The following is a 23196-nucleotide window of genomic DNA, read 5'->3' as shown; positions in this document are numbered from 1 at the left end:
TATTATTTTTTGGCAATTATTATTTTTTAGCAATTATTATTTTTTAGCAATTATTATTTTTTGGCAATTATTATTTTTTGGCAATTATTATTTTTTGGCAATTATTATTTTTTGGCAATTATTATTTTTTGGCAATTATTATTATTTTTTGGCAAATTTTTATTTCCAGTTTCTCTTCGACTAAAAATTTCTTAAAAAAACTTTTTTTTAGTGGAAAAAGAAACTGAAAATAATAATCACCTAAATAAATTAAAACTACTGAAAATAGAAAAGAAAAACGTACAACAACTAAATATTTTTATCAAATGGCATTATCACCGATTTGATATTTACTTCTGAAACACATCTCTCTTGCATCATGCGTCAACCCAGTTGCGCATACTGGACTATAAAAAGAATTGAATGTAGTGCAAAGACTAAAATCACCTTTTTGTCATCTGGGATTTCGCACACAAATCCTAGAATGTCAACTTGGTCTAGAGGGGGGCCTTAAAGTTTCAGGAAAATGTTGATCGATGAAATTACCGACCGTATGAAAAACGTTTTAAAATTTATTTTCAAATAAATGCATAATTTAACATCACCATGGATGATGTTAAATAATGCATTTACACCTTCACTCTGAAGAGGGAGGTAGAGGTTGCATTCATATTGATATATAGCAGATAAAGAAATGAATTTAATTTAGAAATAAAATATTAAGGCGGGTGTTAATAATTAAAAAAACACTCACAAAACTTGAGAATAGAATTTTTCTTTTTTTTACCAAAGAGTATACAAATATGATTGCCGCCATTAAAGTGCAAGCGTAAGTATCAAATAGAAATTTTATATAATTGACTGTTGTAACTTAAATATGTCTCCAGATTTTAAACAAATGTTGTGTTTTTAAATAAAACTCGTTTAGTAAAGCAAAATGAAGAGCACATTTTACAGCGTGTTAGAAAATTTTCAAAATGCAATCTTTATTTTTCATTTTTTCAGTATTATTTAGGTTTTTATAAACTTATAGACTTTTTCAAGTTCTTCTTGCATTCAATGGCATCCATAATACCAACGGTAATAATCAGGAATCTAGAACAATAAGGTATCTTAACAGACAAAGAGGGTCAAGAATTATTATTTTGCTACTTGCTTTAAATATTTTATTGAGAAGTAAAAAAAAAAAATAACTTGTCAGTAAATTCTTTCTTTAAATCAATTTTTTTTGACAGTTGACAATTCAAAATTGACAACTTGTGATTTTTTTTTACAGAGATGAAGATGTAGATTTAACTTGGAAAAAACTCATGGATGGTTACGATAAAGCTATAAGACCGAACTACACTGGTAAGTGTTTGGCCTCAATTTATACATTTTTTTCATTCTGCAGTTTTCAGCCTTTCATTCTGCAATTTTCAGTCTTTTTATTCTGCAACTTTCAGCCTTTTTATTCTGCAACTTGCAGTCCTTTTATCGTACATCTAATTTTTAGGAGCTGCGACCATGGTGTTTGTAGATATAACAGTGATGAGGTTTGGAAAGTTAGATGAAGTGAACATGGTATCCTGAAATTTTGTTCATCAATTCTTTAATATTTTATGAATAGCATTTAAATTGTTAATTTTAATGTTAAATTTCATTGAGGTTACTTTCATTAAGCCGAGTTCCTACTGTCAACTTTTCTAAAAAATTTACAAATTTAAAGTTGTAAAAAAAAAAAATATTTTTGTTGTTATCTTTTTCATCAATCGAAATTAAACACGTTAAAAGCTTTGGTGCAATTAAACTAGTAAAAAAAAAAGTTAAATATTGAAAAATTTTTAACTTTTGTATTAAAAAGCAGGTTTTTTAATTTAAAAGTCAATCACAGTTTTTCGTGATCCTCAGTTTTAACAACCATATGCTTTATTCCATTTAACAAAAGCTATTTTTTAAAAATTTGAGTTAGTAACCTGTTTTAGTCCTTGCCAAACAGGGGCCAAAATTTGGCCCAAAATAAATACAGAAACAAAACATAAAAAAAGATTTTCTTAAATAATTTTCTTTAAATTTATTTCATATTTATGCTAAAATTAAATACCTTCTTCCAAATGTACAAACCTATCAAATGTACCAACTCCAGTGTTTAATGTAAAGAATTATAATTTTATGAGTAAACCCAAAAACACTTGTAATTGGTCACTCACAGAAAATACCTCATGATAAAAGAAGATTGTGCAATAAAACTATGAATTTGTTTTTGGATTGAACCAGAAAAAAATCATCGAAACCGAAATTTCGCACCATGTGCAAAATTAAATAAGTTCTGGGTCCGGTTCAAAATAGCGATATACGTAAAAACCTGTTACAACTACGATACGACTATTGAATGACTGCAATACAACTGCAACACAACTGCAATACAACTGCAATACAACTGCAATACAATTGTAATCAAGTATTTTTATTTTGATTCTAGATGTTTACATTGGACTTATTTTTACGCCAAGAATGGCTCGACTATCGCCTACGTCATAACCTACCCGAGGTATTGACACCAAATCTCGGTCATAACAGCCCACCAGATTTTATTTGGACTCCCGATACTGTTTTCATAAACGCTCAAAAGGCACGGAGTCATAGTGTAACAGTGAAGAACACAAAATTGGATATTCATCCCGACGGAAAAGTGTTTTGGGGATCGAGGTAAGCGGCAATAAACAAACACAAAACAATAGTTTAAAAGTTTGTTTACCTTGACCAACACAAGGTTCCTTGTTTTAGTGATACTTATTGGCTACCTGAATAAAGGACAGGATTTAACACTTTGTTATTTGCTGCCGAACTGGTTGTTGTCACCCCAGTTACGGCAGCAAATTTGACGGCAAATTTGACGGCAAGATTGGTTTAACAGGTAACAGAAAAAAAAAACTGTACACAAAAAAAAGTTCTTTGCGTCACACCAATCAAAAACTTTCAAAAAAAGTTCTTTGCGTCACACCAATCAAAAACTTTCAAGATCAATCGTTTTTAAAAAGTGTTTTTTAAAAAGTTTTTTTTAAAAAGTGTTTACATGTAAATTGGTTAAAACTGAGTTACTATAGAATTAAAATTAGATTGCAATAAGCTTATATTTCTTATATTTCTTATATTTCTTATATTTCTTATATTTGCAAATTAAAAGATAACAGAATTTTTGGTGAATCATGAAAAAAAAAAACGGAAAATTTTTTATCAGGTCCAAATTTATATTCATTTAGAGTCAGTATCGAAGCAAATTGTTTATTCGATCTTCGCAACTACCCAATGGACACGCAAGTTTGCCATATTGGAATTGAAAGTTGTAGGTTTTTAATTGAAAAGACGTCATCAATTTATTTAAGCCCAACGCTTTCCTAGGTACAAAACATAAATGCTAAGTTTACTACACGCCCCTTTAAAACTTATTTTCATTTCTATTGCAGATGGTTACACAACCCAACACTTGCTTTACCAATGGCATAACGAGCCGGTAAGAATTCTCAACCAAAACCTCTCACAGTATACACTTACGGGAAAGGAAAATAAAACTACTATAGAACATTTCAGCATGGGTAAATTTCTAATTGGTTCTTATATAATTTTGCTAATCTATGCATGGCATAAATTACCCTTAAAAACATTTTAATTTAGGAGATTTTATTCTTTTGAAAGCGCAGTTTACGTTTAAGAGAAGAATTGCTTTTAGTATACTGCAGATATTCTTCCCATGCGTAGCCATTGTTTGCGTGTCTTGGATTTCGCTTTGGCTGCACAGCCACTGTTCTCCAGCCAGAGTTGGTGAGCCTTAAGATTTAAACTTTTACTTTATTACTGCTGTTGCTATGGCAACTTTAATGAAGTGAAGCTATGTCCCAAGAGTTGGATTTATTTTACTGTATTCCAACAAAATGCAATAAACGAGAAAATGCTTTGAGCTTAAAATATTTAATTCTTTCTTAAAAAATTTGTTTTTTTATTGAATTTTTTAAAAAAGGAATCGGTGTAACAACCCTTCTGACCATCAGCACAATTTGGGGATCAGTTAACCGCCGCTTACCCAGCGTCAGTTACGTAAAAGCAGTGGACATCTACTTTATGGCATCGTTTTCATTTATTTTCATGACGCTCATAGAGTACACTATTGTTCTTAATGGAAAGAAATGTCTCATGAAAAAGTTTGCATTGAAAAAGCCATACAGAAAGTTGAGCGTGCTCTTGGATAGGTTTTCTTCACACCTCTCTATAGTGAGTAATAAATTTCAGTTTGTTTTTATGCTTTTTTTTTTTTTTCCATTTTTAGTTAAAATTTTGTCAACAATTTTAAGCATTGAATAAACTTTTTTCAGGATAAAGTTAAAATGCCAAAAGTGCGAAGGTATTCAGAACCTATTCGAAATACAATGCCAATAGCTCAGAGGCAACGGAAGCAATCTGAGATGGTGACGCTATTCAAACTTAATCCTAAAGGGAATCTAGTGACTGAAACTTACGAAAATTCGATTGATGATGAAGATTTTACTGATGAAGAAGATTTTTTATTATTAACCAAAAAAGAAGTTGCGGAAAAACATCCGGCGTTTTTGAAATTATATCTCGAACTGAGAAAAGCGTCCATTGTTGATAAAATTAGTCGCATATTGTTTCCCTTCTTGTTCACATCTTTTAATATATTCTTTTGGTTAAAATATAATGACGATGGTTCACCGCATGGCGAAAATCATATATGAAGCTTCTATTTTTAAGAGTGCCATAAATTAATTATATCACATTCTAAAAACTAAAATTCCCTCGAGAAATTATCAAAAAGTTTGCGGTGCTCGATCAAAATATTTAAATAGATTTTTTTTTTTTTTAATTTTTTAGTATTATTTCATTTTCATTTATTAACTATTTATTAAAAAAATAAATATATCTAAAAATAAATAATTTATTGTTGTTACTCATTTTTAACGAACGTTTAAAAGACTCAATAAAAAAGTGTCGTTTATTAAATATCGTCTTTCAACGTCATCGAATTTCTTCTAATTAAGGTGACCGAAGTTTAAGGAAATACTGAATGACAGTTAAAATTTGATTTATTATAACAAAAGTATAGGTGAAGGTTAAAGCTTTTGCCTTTGTGTTAAAGGATCTTGAGGTAGTAATTGTCGTTTTTATTCATATTTTATCTATCACAGTTATAATTTGAAACAGAGTTATTTACAATAGCGTGCGAAAGTTTATAAACAGCTAAGTTTTTCAAGTTTTTTTATCATCGCTTTTTGATTTTTCAGTGAAAATAAATGAAGTTTTCAACAATTGTTCCTATAATGTGATTACATACTTTAATTTACTCAAATAGATGATAACTTGTAACGGAAGGGGGAAATTCAAATTTTATTGAAAACATAATCGTGCAAAAGTTTATAAACAAATGAAAAAAATTCAAAAAAGAAGTACTAATTCTAATTCCTCCACAATATTTCATCACAGCGCATTAGTATTTTGTTGGATAGCCTTTTGACTTTAATATTGCTTATCAACAACAAGGTATAGAGTCAAATAAGTTGATCAGAACATCTATGGGGATATTTACCCAACAATCCAAGAGCAACTGGAATAAACCATTTTTATTGATCGGTTTTTCGTCTTTTAATTCCCAAAGATTTTCTGTTGGATTTAAATCTGAGTTTTGAGAAAGCTAATCCCAAATAAAAGCTTTTTTCAAATTGAAAAAAATTTTTTATAGAATTTGCACGGTGCGTTAGGTCGTTGTCTTGCTGGAAAATCCAACCGCGAGGTATTTTGTCCTTTCCATGTGGCAGCATAACATTCTTGATTATATCTAAATGTAATTGATCCATCGATTTGAATATATTTAGATGTAATCGATGCATCTATTTACTATCAGTCTTGATTCTATTGATCCACTTCATCGCATCGATTATATCAAAATATAATCGATGAGATGAAGTGGACCATTTGAATCACGACTGAAAGATCCCAAACCATTATTTGCCCCCACCAGGTTTAAGTGTTAGCATTTGATACTTAGGAGCAACTCTTTCATCTTTCGGAGGTCTCATGTACTTAATACCATTGCTACCAAACATACAAAACTTTGATTCTTTACTGAATAAGACTTTTGGACCATTCTTTGGAAGTTTAATGCGTATAATCTTTTACGAACTTCAATTGGGCTGAGCGATTATTTAATAATATTAAGGGTTTCTTGGCAGGACGATGACCAAACAAATTATGCTGACACAGGCGACATTTTGTAATATTTACGCTGCACTTAACAACATATTTAATGCTCAAAATGCTATTTGATTCGACAACACTTTTGCGGGGATCTTGTCTTGATTTTCTTACCAAAAATCTGTCTTGATGCTCTGTAGTTATCTTTGGCCTGCCTGAACGATACTTGTTTTCAAGTGTCTTTTGGTTTCTATATCTCTTAACTAGCACCCTAATTGTTGATTTAGCCTCATCATAAAGTTCAGAAATTTGCTTATAAGGAACCTTCTTCTTCACAGCACGAATTATTAAATTTTTTTTTTTCTTGACGATAACTTTGATTTTCGCATTATTTTTTAAATTCAAGTTAAGCTAAATATTACATCCAATAAATTAGTTTTAACATAAATATATTTTCTTAATTGGGTATGAAATTGTTTATAAACTTTTGCACGGTTATGCTTTGAATAACATTTGAATTTCTTTCCTTCCATTACAAGTTATCATTTTTTTCAATAAATCATACCATATAACATTACAGGGATCACATTATAGGGATAATAACTAAAAATTTCATTCATTTTTAGTCAAAATTAAAATAGTTATGGCGAAAAAACTTGAAAAATGTTTATAAACTTTTGCACGCTACTGTATTTGTAAATCAGTTTGCGACAAGATAGGCAATAAACCAATTCAGTCATGAATGAGCAAATCGATATTTTTTATTAAACCTGCAAGAGAACTGATGAATAGTACTCTTGTAGATTAGAGGGGGCTTTTATCTTCGTTTACTTCCAATCCGTTGTTGAAAGCATATTATCGCTTTTTCATTTTTATCTAAAAAGTATGTTTGTCTAATTGCGCAAAAACTAAAGATTAACCAATTACTAAAAAATAACTTTCTTTCATCTTCCCTCTCCTCCTCAGTAAATATTCTCCCCCATAAATACGACCCTAAGTTGAGAGAAAAGTTTAAATTTCCGAAGAGAAAAGGGTTTTATAGGTGTTAATAATTATTTATAATATTTATTTGTATTAATAATTAATTGCTCAACTCTTTTCATGTAAACTATGAAACCTAAAACTTTTTTTCGAACGTTTTTTTCGTCTTTATTATTTTTTATTATTTTGTAGATTGTTTTTCATGGAGCACAAGGTTTGAATAAAGTTTAGAAGATTAATAGAATATTCAGAAGTTAGTCTCGGTTTAAAACGTCTCCGAATTTAGCAAAATCTTCACACTTAACAAGTCAACCCACTATAAAAAGGTCAAGCTCATAAAATTAAAACCGCACATTTGAATCTTAAACTCTCCGGATATATAATTAAATTCTCCGGATATATAACTGAACTTTCCGGATTCTGTCAGCTTTAAGTGCTTTATCTGGTAAGGTCAGAACGTTTTAATGAACTCACCTTTCCACTAAAAGATTCATTATTAACTGGAATTCCTTCTGTGTGTATATTTTTTTCGGCTGCTTTTGAATTGTTTTAAAAATTTTGAATTGCCACTAATAAAAGCCTGGTAACTAAATTCGCTTAAATTCCAGATAAAAAGAAGTTTTCTGACGTCTTAATTGGACTAAACAGTGCCGTTGTATGAATTACTTTAATGTTGATTTAAATAAACTTTAGCATCGTTGTTTTTTTTCCACCAATCATTTTTATCGTCCATGACAGTGGGTTTACCTGAGTTACGGAATCAACAGAAAGACTTTGAGCTTGGTCTTCAGTTTGAGTACCTTCTTATGAGCTGGAGTCCCTTGACTCTCTTGAGCGTCCAGCTGTAGCTGTTGATGCTCTTTAGGTTCAGGACCAGTTTGAGTTTCTGATATTTTACTTGGAGAAGCCTTTTCAGGTCTGAACCTCTTTTTTTGTTTAATTTTAGGATTTGAACTTTAACTGGCTTCACTGTAAAGTCCCAGGACGCTGCGTTGAAACCTGCCTCCTAAATTGAATATAGGAAATTTTAATTATAGAACTAGACACCAAGAGATTGGTAGCGATCAGGTGAATCGAATTTTACTGATCATTTGCGAGTAGGAACGAATAGCGTTCCACGTATAGTTTATGCTGCAGAAATAAAAATTTTTCTGAAGAACGCTGAAAACTTTTTTAGGGAATTTTGATAAAAATTTAAACTTTAAATTTCCAGAAGCCATCAACAAGTCAAATATTTTCATTTGGAATAAAAGCAGTAGCACCCCCCCCCCCCCCAGGCATGTAGGACAGGTAGGAGGGTTTGCAACATGAGAATAAAATTTACTTAAAAAAAGGAAAATGACATTAAGTTCCTAAATCATTTATTAAATATCTTAGAACAAAAATATCTTAAAAATATCTTAAAATATTTATATATAAATATCTTCTAGTGTTTTACAAATTTATATCTATATTCGTGTTTATATATCTATTATATGTATTATTTACACACGCGCATATTTAATGATACACACGCGCATATTTAATGACACACACGCGCATATTTACAGCAATTAAAACTTTTAACAATACATGTTAACATTTTTCGAAGATGTTTTTGTGTAAAAATTTATGAAGCTTATGTAATGAAACTCACGGGGTACGTCGAACATTATGTAACTTTGGTGAATGTAAAAGAAAATATTATTTCGCAACTTTGATGCAAATATTTCAAAGAACCTATACTTGCTATCCTTTGATCATGCGATCCTCTGATCCTGTCTCTATTATGGAAAAAGTAAACTTTTCATGTAGGCCTCGTCATAAGAGCCTCCCCCCCGCAGCGTTATCTTCAGCGGAAGTTCATTAAATAATCGATGACCAATCACTGATCGGACGAAAACGTCACATTCGTACTCTACAGCATGTCTAAATATTTTATAAATTATAGATTTTATGAATAATTTAAAAAACTTTGTTTTAAAAAGTATTTGTTAAAACAAAAATTAATGTATTTTTTGATGTTTTCATAAAGAAAAACGTCAAATGTAAATATAAAGTATTAAACTCGTGTGACAAACTTTAAGCAACATACGCTGGGGCAAATTTAATTTTGACTTCAGAGTGGTTTCCGCCAATGTTCGATGTTTCACAAGCAATTGTACCACCAGTTTGAGATATCTCGAAAACTTTTTTAATGGAGTCTGGGCAGTTTAAATCTGAATAAAGGAATATTATATTACAAAGTATAGTACGAAGTGTATTGCAAAACAATATTTTGAAATATGACAAAACTATATTTAAAAAATATGAAAAACTGACCTTTATAGAGCTCCCAATGAAGATCAGCTTTGCTTGGATTGTGTACAGATAAAACATCTTCAATTTGTTCGCCCACAAAACAAGTGTCAAAGTCAAAGTTCTTCTTTTGAACAGCAACATGAGGATAAAGTATTTGTCCAGCCATAAAATGGCTCTAATAATAATAAAAAGGAACGAAAACTTTAACAATAAACAAATGATAATTTTTTGATTTTTAAACCCCATTTTCTTTTCTCATTGTTAAAAAGCGTCTGTGTATTTCAACAATTTTATTTAAAAAAATACCTGAGAGATCTGGTTACTAAATTTTATCTAAAACATACCTGAGAGATCTGGTTACTAAATTTGATAATAAGTTGCTTCTCAATCAACACTTCAAGATTCGAATCAGTCTTAAACTTGTGAAGCGAAACGGCAAGTTCACGAGTAACTTCAAAGGAGATGTGCAGCTGAAATTTTTTTGGTTGTTTAAGATCACTAAATCATTTTATAAACAAAACAAAACAAAACAAAACAAAAAAAAAAAAAAAAAAAAAAAAAAATGAAAATAAAATAAAAATGCAAAAATATCACTTGCAAAACACTAACCTCAACATTTTTGTTTGGCGACAAAGTGATAGTACGAGCTTTTTCTTTATTTTCACCAAACTTAACAATAGTAAAAGGTTGCTCAATTTGACACGAGAAGCTCAGCACAACATCACTGTTGTTGAGTAAGATAAACCGATGAATGCAGGAAACTGAATCCTCAAAAAAAAAAAAAACATAAAATAAAATTTTGAAAAGCAAACTTTAAATATGACTAATTGTAGATTGAAAGAAAGTGTGAACAGAGCCCTCAATTAAATCAGAAGAAATTGATCATTCAAAATGTATAAATCCTGCATTCATTTTAAAACATAAAAAAGCATATCAAAAGCTGTTTTAAAACTAACTTTTGTGAGCAGATCAGCTGAAGATAGCCGGAACAAAAAGCCATTGTAATCAAAATCATCATCACAAGATGTTATTAAAATCCTTTAAATAAGATGAAAAGATAGTAAAAAAAAAACAATTAAACTTAAAGTTGACAACAAACAAATGCTGAAGTTTACATAAAAATTACTGAGAGGGTTTGACAGCCCCAGTCATGTTAATGGAAAAGGGGAGCATATCCAGTCCATCCATTCTCTTTATACCAATCCCACAAGCACGGTCCTAAAAAAGATAATTATCAAATTGAGTACTTCTTTATTTCATTAAAAAGATGACTTCCAGCAGGGATATCAAACCCTACCCATTAAGCATTTTGCTTCCTTGTAATTGTAACCAAAAAATTCCACAAAACTACAAAATCAAAAAAACAACAAAATAAAGTAAACTTTATCATATCAAAACCTTTTCATTTAAGCTCATATAGCCAAGTGCATAACCAACATAGTTGACCTCTTTGTTGACACCAATAGGTGGTTGAAACCCTATTTCAAAATATGCATGACTTTTGCCCAAAACAATCTAAAGAAATACAATATTCAAAAAAACCTTAAAAAATTTACTTTATCAACAATCGAGAAGATAACCAATCCTAACTATCTTTGAGATCCAAATCAGTACAAATAAATGTAACAAACCATTTGCTTAGTCTTAACATGAAAAGGTACATCACTACGGACGCCATGATGTTCTCCTAAATTAATTCTTATTAAAGGCTCTTCCACATTTGCTTCTTTAGAATCTTTGTTATTATCTTCATTTAACAATGGAAACGGGTCACCAATATAAACATTCAAATCAATAAGTTTTTCAACTCTTGGATCAATGAAATATGTTTGCCAATCCAATCGAATATCTACAATCATTTTAAAGATCATCCTGTGTTCATACTTCAACTTTTATATGATTATTTTAAGAGACAAATAACAACAACTAAAAAAAAAGAAAAAGAAAAAGTGCTCATCGTACCAACATAACTGTTATTATTCACAAGAATTTTTCTTAAAACTTCTTTATCGCCAGACACATGACTTCCAAATCTAAAAAAAAGCAAAGTTACGAAAGGATACATCAAGGTTACGAAAGGATACATCAAGGTTACGAAAGGATACATCAAAGTTACGAAATTTTTTATTTCAAATTAAACTTAAATGATAAAAATAAAAAACTTCAAAATGGAATTCAACAAAATCCTTTCAAAAAAAATCTGTTCCTTTTTTATTAATTCTTATAACTACCTGACAACAGTTGTTGTCTGACCTCTTGACATCTGAAAATCAAGTGGACATCCAACAACATCTATGTGCACAGGTACAACTTGTTTTTGTAAGTTGAGTACCTAGTAAATAGTTAAAACTGTTTTAACAAAATAGAACGTTTTTGAGAAACTTAAATACATTTTAAATTTGCCTTTTAAATTATTATTAGTATTATTACTATTATTATTATTATTATTATTATTATTATTATTATTATTATTATTATTATTATTATTATTATTATTATTATTATTATTATTATTATTTTCTGTTTTAACTGGCACAATTATTTAAAACATAAAAAAAACAACAACAAAAATTAATAAGGTCAGTTGGCCAGATTAACCCCCTCCAAACTTCGCACAAAATCCTCTCCAAATTTTGCCATAAAGGTAGTCGCTAATTATGCAAAATTTTGTGTGTGCGTAACTCTAAACATTTTAGAAGTTACAGTGCTTTAAAGTTTGCAATTTTTTAACCACCTTTGTGCAAAAAATGAAGAAACTTGCAGAGGGACTGTTTATTAAACATGGACTTCATAAGTAAAGTTCTTATGAGCTGCTCCTTAAATTACTCACATTTAAAACAATTAAATCTTTGTAATCTCCCCACATATCAGATAACGCTGTCACGACAATGATTTTCTTCTCAAAAGCATCTAGTTCTCCTGCATTAGGAGAGCAGATAAAAGCTACACCTTTGCCATTTGCCAATTCATCATAAGAATCTAAAAAACAACATTTGGAAGCTCACAAACAAGTGATATTTTTTTTGGTGATAGATTTTTAAAAACAAGCATTTTGTGCTGCAGTTCATGTTCAGCTTAAAAACAAAAATGACAACTACAGACTACTACAAAGAAATTTAAAGAGAACTGAATCATGGAGAAGGAGACTTTTTAGGGATTATAATATAAAAAATAATTATATATACATACACATACATATATATATATATATATATATATATATATATATATATATATATATATATATATATATATATATATATATATATATATATACATATATATAAAATAAGTTATATTATTCTCACTCTCAAAATTCAAATAAAAAGTGTTTATTTTGTTAGACAGACTTTAAATTTCAAAGTAATCAAAAATGTTAATAACAAATTTTTTACATTCCAAAACTGAACTACTTTAATGTTCTACTTTACAACAACCTCAACATTAATATTTACAGAATACTAATATTAATATTATTATATTAGCATTTCAAAAGAAGTAGTAAAAATCAGCTTCTTTAAAAAAAGCTTCATAAAGAAAAATATTCAAAAGACTATAATAGCAAAAAAAAAAGGGCATAAAAATTGATTGGAAAATAATAAAATCAAAACATTTACCTTGCTTCACTGGTTCTGTAAATTTGGTTTTTAAGTCCACATAATTGGTTTTTAAAAACAAAGAATGATTTCTTTTACTAAATGTTTAAAAAAAAAAAATTAACAAATTACCTGCAATGCGCATGGATTCCAAACAATTCAATAACAGAAAAAAAGTCACTTTAACAACAAAACATTTAGTTTGAAAATTTCCAGAAACAAATACAAACAGGCTTTCCACCTTTGTGCCAAGGATTCTACAAAGAAAAAAAAGGCCAAGTTTTCTTTAAAGAAAAAAAATAAGTAAAAGAGCTCTTCAGTTATGAAAAAAAGTCTCATAAAGTAAAAATCACAACCTAAAAATTATATAAAGCATGCAAAAGGGCATGATTTCTAAGTCACTGAATTCAAAAAACAGAGATGTGTTCCAAATTTAGTGACTTTCTTACCAGATGGTGGTGATGGTATTCTTGCAGGATAGAAGTTTTCTGCTTGTATACTAAATGTTGTTTTAATAGCTGATTTGTTTTCTATAATAAGGTAAGCCTTCTGAACTTCTCCGAGTGGGATATTCATTCCAAAATCTAATGCATCTTTATAGCAAATATGTTCTGAACCACTATGACAAACAAAATAATCTCTACTGATATCTGAACTGAGATTAACTGAAATTTTCCGTAAAAACATTTAAAAGCAATTAAAAACATTCTGCAAACTAATTCTAGGATTTTACCAGCGTTAACAGTTTTTTTTTTAATAAACTTTTTTTATAAAAATCTACAAATGTTGAGTAAAAAAATTTTACCTGTGAAAATCATTAACATCAGGAACTGAAACATCAACTGCCAATCCTTTAACTGAAGCAGATACATTAACAACAACTGGCTGCAACATATCAGCAACATCACACAAAAGTGTTAGTTCCTTATCTCCCTTCATATAAAAAAAAAGTAAACAAGTTTGAATAAAATAATTAACTAAAAATTTGGAATGAAAAAATTTTTTTTTACAATAAATTATTATATTAGTTATGATAGGAAAAATTTTTAGATTTAATAAAAAGATGTAGAATTAAAATAACCATTATCTGCATTATTTTATTAACAGCAGAGTTTTACATTTAAAATTTTAAACTTGTAGCAATATTTACTTTTAATCTTTAAAACCCTTAATCTATTCAATATTTTGTAACTTACAATTTCAGAACATGTGATAGATACAATGATGTGAATTTCTTCATAAGAGGTAATTTCCCCAGACTGTGGTTGAAAAACAGCATTGACTCCATTGCCTTCAATAAAACTCTTTTAAAAAAAAACACTAAACTATAAACTGCTTATAAAATTACACAGGAAAAAAAAAATCTTACAAGATTGCAACAACTGTTAAAAAATTCTCAATATAAAAAAAAAAGGTTCAGCTTGAGTTCTTAGAAAAACTCATTAATTTAATTTCCAAAAAAATATTTTTTTCTTTTTACCCAAGCAAAGTGAGCAGTTAAAAAAGTAGAATTAACAATGCTGATGGTTGCTTGAAATGGAACATCAAGAAATAAAGTCCCTACAATAACCAAAGATTGTTTGGCGTAGACATGAGGTCTTTGAACTTCTGCTTGAATTGGCAGGTAACTGAAAGAAAGGTTTCCATAACAACAACAACAACAAAAAAACAAATAGAAAAAAAGTAACAAATATCCATTTGTAATAAAAAAAAAGAGTTTCAAAATATTTCACATTGGATTACTAAAATTGTGCCTCAAATAAAATTACCATGAAGGCCCATTATCAACATGGCAACAAATATATGATTCAATTGGAGATTCAAACTGAGGATAAAAATGAAATGCAATTATTTGCTTTCCATTAGGTTCAATGACCCCTTTTTCAGGAAAGAAGACTAACGGCAAATCTTCATCTTCATCCTAAAAAACAAGATATAATTTTTTAAATTATAAAACTGTTACAAAAAAAATTCATAAAAACCTTTTCCAGATGAAAAATTTTTCCACTACGAGTTCCATCTGTAGATATTCATTTAGTTTTATATTATAAAAGTGCAAGCATGTAGTTGAGCGTGTTTAATGCAATAAATATTTTTTGATGCTTTGATATTGGTTCCATATGAAACTGATGGAATTTGCAACTTTTGAAAGGACAGGTTTTATATATTTAGTTAAATGTTTATAAGTAACTCACTTTAAAGATAAAAAAACAATAAAAAAAAAGAACACATGATACTTACCCTTTTAAACAACATCCATTGAGCAGGAATAGGTGAGCAATTCAATAGGGTGACACATTTATTTTTGTAAGTACCAATCCTTAAAAGTTCAAAATCCAAAACATTTTCAATAAAGGAAACATTCGGTCCCTGAACAAAAAGAGAAAGTTTATCAATTAAAAGTTGCTACCCTTTATGAAAAAAAAAAATTTAAAACACTATACAATAACTAACATTAAAAGTTGCTTCAATGTGTAAAAATCTATCAGCTGATGAAAATGGCACTTCATATTTAACATCACATTTCAAGCTTGAAGGGTGCTTACCCTCGACAGATACAAGACACTCAATAAACTCATTGTTTCCTATAAAAGTTTTGTAGTGACATTTGAAAGTATGATAATATGGACAAAAAATTCTTCAGAGAGTATTTGCTAAACTTAGGCATTTTTCAAAAATTATTTGTACCTATTTGCCCTTCTTCGGGAGATATTTCAATAATGCATTCATTTGATATAATTTTGCTCCATCGAAATGTAGATATGCATTGACTTACATTTTTCAACTGTAACACAAGAACTTAAATAGTCAACAAAAATCCCCTCTTACAAAATAACAATCATTGTTAACAGCAATTAATTTTTAATGCAAGTAATGAACAACTAATAAAAGAAGCAACAGCTATGTTTTGAAAAAAAACTCTAAATATTTTTTAAAAACCTTTATTGTCCTATGGTATTTCATTCCTATAAAGAGCTTTCCAGATAAAACTAGAATTGCAGGCTCCAGTAACACAGTGATTGGCTAAATTACAGCAATACTTTTACTCAAATAACAAGAGCAAAAAGTGCTTCAAAAGAAAAACATGTAATGAAGATTTATAACAACTTTGAACCTCTGCAAATCCTTTAACAGATAACTTTACTGGATTTTCCAAAGTGTTTTCTCCACTAGCGTTAGGTATATTTTCCAAAAATAAAGCTGCAACATCATAAAATTGGCTTACCTGACAGGAAAAATAAAAACAAATCAACTATTAAATCAATAAAGTTTATGTTAAAAACAAAAACAACAAAAAAATAAACTTAGTTACATTTAAAGGGCTAAACTGGATTGAGAACTTTGTCAAATCATTTTCTTTTAAGATCCCGAATGCTGGTAAAATTTTAAAAGCTGATCGGTTGTTAGGGGAAATTTTAGTGTTCAACATATCATTACTAGTTTCTTCTCTGCACCTAACTTGTGGAAATTGTACAACCCAATGAAATTGCAATGGAACAGATCTAAACAAGCAGAGCTAAAATACTGATGATGATTTGAAATCACCAAATATTTTATGGAATAAAGAAAAACTAACAAAAGGTTTTAAAAAAAATTTTTCGTTTGAAAGAAAAAAACAATTTTATGGTCTTACATTTCATTTTTTATAATTAGCATCTTTGTAGCAACATCATTTGGATAATTACGCCCAAAGTTAATGATTTGCTCTGCAGTCTTATCTATTATTTCATCAACATCTGGATATGTGAACCCACCTTCTATATCATTAATTGAGATCTGAGCTACTTCGCTTGTGCCTTAACAGAAGATTGATTAACTTACTAACAAAAAGTTCAATGGCTTATACCAACAAAAAGTCCTATTGCTAACTTTATATAAACCTGGTTTTGCTAATTCAAGCTAATTCATAATAAAAGCATTTGAAGTTTTTATCCATTCATGCAAATAAATTTAGTTTAAAATGCTAGTTATGCAGGTTCTTAATTTTTTTTTTTTTTTTTTATAATACAGAAGCATTTACTTTTTCCTAAAAGTTTTTATCCTAGCACATAACTGTAAAAGTATAAATGATTAACAGTTAGCTTATTTTTGACCTTTATATCAAATTGGCAATAAAACTTCATACCTGTCAAAGTATATCTGGTCAAAGAACAATCATCACAGAATAAGTATATATCTTGAGAAAAATGCTTTACTGTAACTGGTTCAAATAAGATCTAAAAAAATTTTTTTAAAACTATTTATTATTTATATTATTACTATATTAAAATATCTTTATTATCAAGATCTTAAAAAAATTTTTTAACCTGATATAGGACAACACCCCAGAAAAACATTTTCATATTTTGCATCCCAAGAACAAAAAATACTCAAATTCTCTCCAAAAATTTAAAGAAGATAAAATGAAAACAAACAAACCGTTAGTGTTATTTTTTGACTGCTATTTATTTGAAAAAAGGATGGTTGAATTGTAAAAGGTTTAACAGTGAGTGAACAATCAGAGAAATCAACCTATTAAAGAAAAAAAGGAGCCTTATATATAATAACATTTATACATATATTAGACATACTGCATATATTAGCCATATTGCATATATTGCATATATATATATATATATGTATATATATATATATGCAATATGGCTAATATATGCATATATGGGTGTTTCAAATGTTTTCAATTTTGGAAATTCAGCTTACTCACACCTGAAATGGTTGACTGGGTTTGTTAAAACAACTTTAAGTCCAAAATGTTTGATGCCATATGTTTTCTAAAGTCCCTGCCATTCCAACTTTTGTGTAAAAACCTATCATTCTTCAGAGGGCTGGTGGGGACCATAAAAATTAACTTAGGGGAGTATTTTTTTTCTAGATGCTACATTTTAGCCTAGTTATCAATTTTAGGTCGTGGGTAGAATAAAATATGGATGTATTTATTCAGCATAACTGGCAGAAAGATGGGATAATGTCTGGTTATAATATAAGGTAGGCCCACAGAATTAGCATAAAACTTGTAATTATTATGGGGGATACAAAATTTTAGGCTTAAGTGAGGGAAGTGCCATTTTAGTTGCATTTGCACTATGATGTCAATAGAGGCACTACTGGTACCCAGATGAGATCTTGGTTCCACTAGCCCTCCTAGACCCTGATCTTCCTGATGTGAAGCAAGAGAAAATTGAAAAAAATTATTCTCCAAACCATTTCCTGATCAGTTTCAACATTCAGAAAAGTCAAACATGTTCAAAGATCTGTTCTTAAAACAAGAAACACCACCAGGTCTTGCTTCATTGATTGAAGAAAACTCTTGGTTCATCTTCAGTTTACTGAACCTGACCAAATGAACTACAACTCTCTGTGTGCAGCAAAGACAAGACCAGCTCTGTGGGGCATCAACAAAGGAGCAGATGCAGCAAGCATACAAAGCAATAGTAAAGCAGAAAAAAAGACAAAAGCAGAAAAAAAGATACAAATCTCATCATAAATAAAATATTTATATCAACAAAAAATATTTTTGTTTTTCTCTAGAAAATATAGTGCTAAATTTCAGAAACATTATTGATGTTGAAATTTCAATTTTATATACTTATGAATAGTGTCAACAATAAATGCTATTATTGCATCTCCATTTACATTTTATGACTCATCCCTCTCTTATATACACATTTTTATAATCCTTAGGCCTATTATTGAATTATAGTTAGGCCTAAATAAAAAATTAAATCTGTCTCAGTTATATATGGTAACAAATTATGATATTTACCCTCATCTCCCTTACTTAGAGGAGGGCAAACCCTTTTCTGTATAAAGCTTTAAAATGTTAGAAACGCTTAGGTAAATTAGTAACTTATAGACTAACTTATATATGCTCAGAGCTCTAACAAAAATATTTAACCATCATGGACATTTATCAACAAGTTTCCAAATCTGAAGACAATTGATTTGGCATCGATGACTCAAAGAGCAGGAGTTGTGAGGCACCTGAGGGTGTGCTAAAAAAGGTAGCTTTGTTTTCTGAAAAGGCAGATATTCTTGTGGTTACTTGATTACTGAGCATAAAGCTTGCAAGAAAATGATAAAACTGTTCACCAATCAATTAAACAGTTCTACAGCAGCTGTCAATAAAAAAACCTTTTAAAAGAAACTATTTTATTTTTTTTAAAACAATTTTAGTAATTTTTTCATCATTTCTTGAGAAAAACAAAATATTTTTATAACAAAAAAAAGACAGCATTAAAAAAAAGTACCTTATCCCATTCTAAAGATTCGTTTTGAATTTCATTCTCTTTAAAAAAAAAACGCCCATCACCCCCTTTATTTTCAACGTTCAGAGTCATCACCTTTTTTCCATTTATTAGTGAGTAACCGCAATCCAAAGATTGAGGCACTAAACATAAATAAATCAAATACCAATATATTTTTTGTGATAACTTGATCATTTGAAATCAATACTCTTCGTTCTCCCTCTTCTCTTCATTCTTCTCACTCCTCTTGTCATCTTTCCCTTAGTGAATTAATGCACAAAGTAAAAAATAACTAAGCAATTATGAATTTTGGTTTTAGTTTTTTTTTTACCAAGAAAAACTGTGAAAAACCCTCTTAAGTTTTTCTGAATATAAAAATTTCAATCTTTAAAAAAATTCTTTCTTATTGTTTATTCTTTACTGGGAATTTTTTTTTATACTTTATTGAGAATTTTTTTTAAAAAAAAACAAACAAATTCTTTGAAAAATTTAGTTCATTCAAAATCTTATAATATTCTAAGATAATCATTTTTGCTTTTAAAAACCAGAAACTAAAATATCTACAAGTTGAAACAAGTATATTTTTGATTTTTACTTAAATAGAAAACAATACATCTCTTTTCAGATTAATACTTCTTTTTAATTGTTTAATAATAAAATTTCAAAATCTATTTAAGTCTCACATCAGATTTTTTTTAACTTGACTTTTACATTTTGTTACACTGTTAAATAACATATCAGTACCTAGGAGATACTGATATGTCATTTAACAGTGCATTTTATTGATAAGAAAACATTGCACCTATATTGTAAAGCTCAAAATTTATTATTATTCATATGTATTCTAAAGTGTAATTTATTGCCTGGTCTAACATATGTAGTCTAAAGTGTAATTTATTGCCTGGTCTAACATATGTAGCCAAAAGTGTAATTTGAAAATTACTTACAATTGAGAAGTGGCTTGTCTCTCTGTCCTTTTAATGGAACTAACATTGATTGACAGCCGTGTGTCTTTACCTAAAAGTACTCTACCATGTGATAACTAATACTGATTTCTCAAGCTTTACAGACTTAACTTAAAAAAAAATAACTCAAAACATACCACCAAAACATCACTAAAGTCAGATAATGTGTCTGGCGTAAATTTAACAGTAAACTGACAACTCATACCAGGAGCTACAACGCCATTCGCAGACGGAAAATCACCTACAAAAATATATATACAAAATAAAAAAAACAACAAAAATTTAAAGATATAAAATTTAAAGATTAAAAATATTTACCTCAAATAATGTTTTTTTTAAAAGATGTACCATTTTTGTTTTTGTTTTGTTTTATCAAAGATAGTTATTGAAGTATAAAATATAAAAGCTTTATGCTGCTATCAAAGTACCATTACAAAGGATTTACTTCAAAGAGAAAGTTTAATTAAAAACTGTGGGGCTAGCTTAAAAAATACCAACAACCTAATATAATTGTAGATTCAACTGCATGCAATTATTTGGTTATATACTGGCAAGAGGGTGCTTTATTAAGTTACATACTGATAAAAGAGTGCTTTATATAATTACTAGTTAAGCTAACTAAATATTTTTCTTGATAAAGATTTAAAAATATCAGTTTTTTAAAATCTAATTAACATACGACAGAAATTGTTTTACAAATTGATTTCAGGTGATTTTATTCAGTTTTGGAATTTTTGATCTTGTGCTGTTAGTGAAAAGCTTCTTAAAATAAACCTTACTCAAAAATTTAAAACTTTGTTTGCAGATGAAATGAACCTGGAATGAAACTTAAGTGAAAAATGTAGTTACTTTTAACTGACAGCAAAATAAGCCTGTTTCATTATATTGCTTACTTGGAGATGTTTATTTTTTTAAGAGAAAGATTTTGGTTCAAAGCAGTTAAAAAAAATACTAAAAATAATTATTTCACTTATACTTGATAAATTATATGTGATTAGAGTTTCTTAACGCTAGTTCTTCTTGATATTTCAAATAGATACAGAAAAGCTGTTTTTCATAGGTTAAACATTAGTAAGATTTTATTGTAAGGTGTGTAAAATTGAGCAAGCTAAAAAGAAAATAAGTACAATCAAATTATGTATAAGTTTACAACCATTCTCAGCAGGTGTTGAATGTTCTTTCCAAATCTAGAGCCTTTGCAATTATTTCCAGATTCTGCAAAACATCAGCGCAGTTGTCAGCCATCTGTTATGACAGATTAGTTATGTTTCTAAAATTTCTAACTGCTGAAAAAAATCTACCAACTACAACATTTGCTACAACATTTCGCTACACATAGCTTTGGTCAGATAGAACCTCTTTAACAACCATTCTGGCAAAGAGAAATTATTGTAGAGTCAACAAAATGAAAGGCTTAGGTTTATTTTCAGATCATTAACTATCAAGAATTTTCCTCAATTTTGTATATCCAGACCTAAAATCCCCTACATGGATCAACACTGAGTAACAACACATGCGAACATAAAAATATGCAAGAAACCAGTAAAACCCAACAAAAACAAGTTTAATAACTCTAGATATTGTAATACTGAGGATATTATTGAGTACCACCATAAAAAAGCTGTTATATATGTAAAAATATAGATAGCTTTTGTTTGGATTGTTCAGAATACTCTTCCTTTACAAGAGCAAGTAAAACAAGAGTATTCTTTCAACTAGCTTCAACTATCTCAATCTTTCTGTCATCAAAAATAAAAAAAACCCTCATGCTTTTACTTTTCATCAAATTCTTTTGCTAACTTTTTTTTTTGCGCACAATTTTTTTTCTCACCTTCAATTTCTCTTACCCTCACTTAATCTTGTTGTGATCAATGATCAGTAAGTTTTCCATTTCTTTTACAAGCTTACAATATCCATTCCTGTTATAGGCTTATAAAGCTGCAGTAGCTGATTCTGCTGTTTCTCTTAACTTAACAGCAATATACATTATACCCGGGTATAGTATAGGAAAATATAACTAAAGTGGGTACCCACTTTAGTTATATTTTCATTAGAAGTTCTGAAGGTTCAGACTCTTTAAAGGGTTCTGGCTTAAGATTTACTTCAACTCTTTTATAAGCCCAACAAACAAGAAACAAACAGGAAAAAAAAAAAAATTTTAAATCGCTATCTCTGGATGTAAATTAATTTACAAGAAAAAATGACACAACTTATATGATTTGATAATAAATATCCACTAAACTACACTTTATCAACTTCATCTCTTCCAGGTAAAGAAATTCCTCTTGTCTTTTTCTTTCTCCCACAATCCTTCTTATTCTTTTAAATTTTCTCTGTATATTCTACACTCTTTCTTCTTCAACAAGTTCTTGAATTCTTTCATATCAGTTTTACCCACCTGATACTTTATCAACTTCATCTCTTCCAAGTAAAGAAATTCCTGCTGACTTTTTAGATCCCAATGTTGCAAATATTATCCCTTCATGGTCTGATAAACTATAAGATTTGTTTAAAAATAACTAACAATGTACAAACTGATATATTGTTTTCTATCATTTGCTCTGAGCCTTCTGAAGAAGAGACCAACGATCATCCCAGATCAACGATCATCCTCAGATGAGAAAATTGTTTACTGTTGATTTTGTCTTAAACAGCAGAACCAATTATTTTATTAGTCATCAGCTAGTCCAGGCAGCCCAGAGCATGTAGAGTATACATTTATGACCAAAAATCTGGTTTAAGTTATGTTGCTTGGCCTCATTTCTTCTGATGGCCTCAAAATGCTTCTGGTCTTCATCAAATCTGGTCAGAAAGCTGACACCAATGAGTATATTTGAATCCTGAAGAACCATGTCAAACCCTGGATTGATGCCCACTACTCTTCAGATGACAATCTTGTGTTCCAGCAGGATGGAGCACTACATATATCCCAGAGGACCCAGAGGACCCAGAGGTGACTCCAGAAGA

General features: G+C 29.2%; 2 protein-coding genes across 9 annotated transcripts in view; one reads left to right on the top strand and one right to left on the bottom strand.

Moving 5' to 3' along the window:
- The first annotated feature begins 688 nt into the window (after nt 1–688).
- Nucleotides 689–4820, top strand: LOC145190392 (gamma-aminobutyric acid receptor subunit beta-2-like). Its single transcript, XM_090090203.1, has 10 exons — nt 689–808; nt 1013–1087; nt 1256–1329; nt 1475–1542; nt 2441–2667; nt 3222–3304; nt 3426–3554; nt 3634–3780; nt 3977–4227; nt 4329–4820. The coding sequence occupies exons 1-10, from the start codon at nt 783–785 to the stop codon at nt 4707–4709; spliced, it is 1461 nt and encodes a 486-aa protein (XP_089946329.1). The 5' UTR covers nt 689–782; the 3' UTR covers nt 4710–4820.
- Nucleotides 4821–8838: 4018 nt separating this feature from the next.
- Nucleotides 8839–23196, bottom strand: part of LOC145189968 (deleted in lung and esophageal cancer protein 1-like) — a 25177-nt gene continuing 10819 nt past the window's right edge. For 2 of the 8 annotated variants that reach the window (XM_090090198.1, XM_090090199.1), the window contains exons 8-38: nt 20367–20470; nt 20212–20281; nt 19268–19407; nt 17439–17531; nt 17146–17236; nt 16654–16816; nt 16333–16522; nt 16135–16245; nt 15960–16043; nt 15708–15804; nt 15474–15604; nt 15261–15389; nt 14789–14940; nt 14500–14647; nt 14216–14323; nt 13825–13952; nt 13469–13638; nt 13261–13276; nt 13041–13117; nt 12254–12402; nt 11655–11755; nt 11386–11456; nt 11055–11272; nt 10822–10938; nt 10550–10641; nt 10380–10461; nt 10033–10191; nt 9768–9893; nt 9445–9598; nt 9218–9341; nt 8839–9051 (exon numbers count right to left, since the gene is read on the bottom strand). In XM_090090198.1, the coding sequence (XP_089946324.1) occupies nt 8910–9051; nt 9218–9341; nt 9445–9598; nt 9768–9893; nt 10033–10191; nt 10380–10461; nt 10550–10641; nt 10822–10938; nt 11055–11272; nt 11386–11456; nt 11655–11755; nt 12254–12402; nt 13041–13117; nt 13261–13276; nt 13469–13638; nt 13825–13952; nt 14216–14323; nt 14500–14647; nt 14789–14940; nt 15261–15389; nt 15474–15604; nt 15708–15804; nt 15960–16043; nt 16135–16245; nt 16333–16522; nt 16654–16816; nt 17146–17236; nt 17439–17531; nt 19268–19407; nt 20212–20281; nt 20367–20470 (3737 nt within the window). In that variant the 3' untranslated portion in view covers nt 8839–8909. Of the gene's footprint in view, nt 9052–9217; nt 9342–9444; nt 9599–9767; nt 9922–10032; nt 10192–10379; nt 10462–10549; nt 10642–10821; nt 10939–11054; nt 11273–11385; nt 11457–11654; nt 11756–12253; nt 12403–13040; nt 13118–13151; nt 13277–13460; nt 13639–13824; nt 13953–14215; nt 14324–14499; nt 14648–14788; nt 14941–15260; nt 15390–15473; nt 15605–15707; nt 15805–15959; nt 16044–16134; nt 16246–16332; nt 16523–16653; nt 16817–17145; nt 17237–17438; nt 17532–17726; nt 18069–19267; nt 19408–20211; nt 20282–20366; nt 20471–23196 lie in introns of those variants that run through there. The other 6 variants (XM_090090202.1, XR_016453295.1, XM_090090200.1 and 3 more) reach the window with 6 other exon arrangements.

This window comes from Hydra viridissima, unplaced genomic scaffold, assembly GCF_058129835.1.
Source record: "Hydra viridissima isolate aposymbiotic clone 2 unplaced genomic scaffold, HvirCarnegie_v1 scaffold_6, whole genome shotgun sequence".
NCBI lineage: Eukaryota > Metazoa > Cnidaria > Hydrozoa > Anthoathecata > Hydridae > Hydra > Hydra viridissima.
The sequence above is the reverse complement of the archived record's forward strand: the minus strand, read 5'-3'. Positions and strand labels throughout refer to the sequence as shown.

Excerpts from the sequence above, each read along its gene's own strand:
- LOC145190392 (XM_090090203.1), top strand. The coding sequence starts at position 783 with ATGATTGCCGCCATTAAAGTGCAAGC. Across the intron at positions 1,543-2,440 it reads AGTTAGATGAAGTGAACATG|ATGTTTACATTGGACTTATT; the intron begins GTATCCTGAAAT and ends TTTTGATTCTAG. Across the intron at positions 3,781-3,976 it reads CTGTTCTCCAGCCAGAGTTG|GAATCGGTGTAACAACCCTT; the intron begins GTGAGCCTTAAG and ends TTTTTAAAAAAG.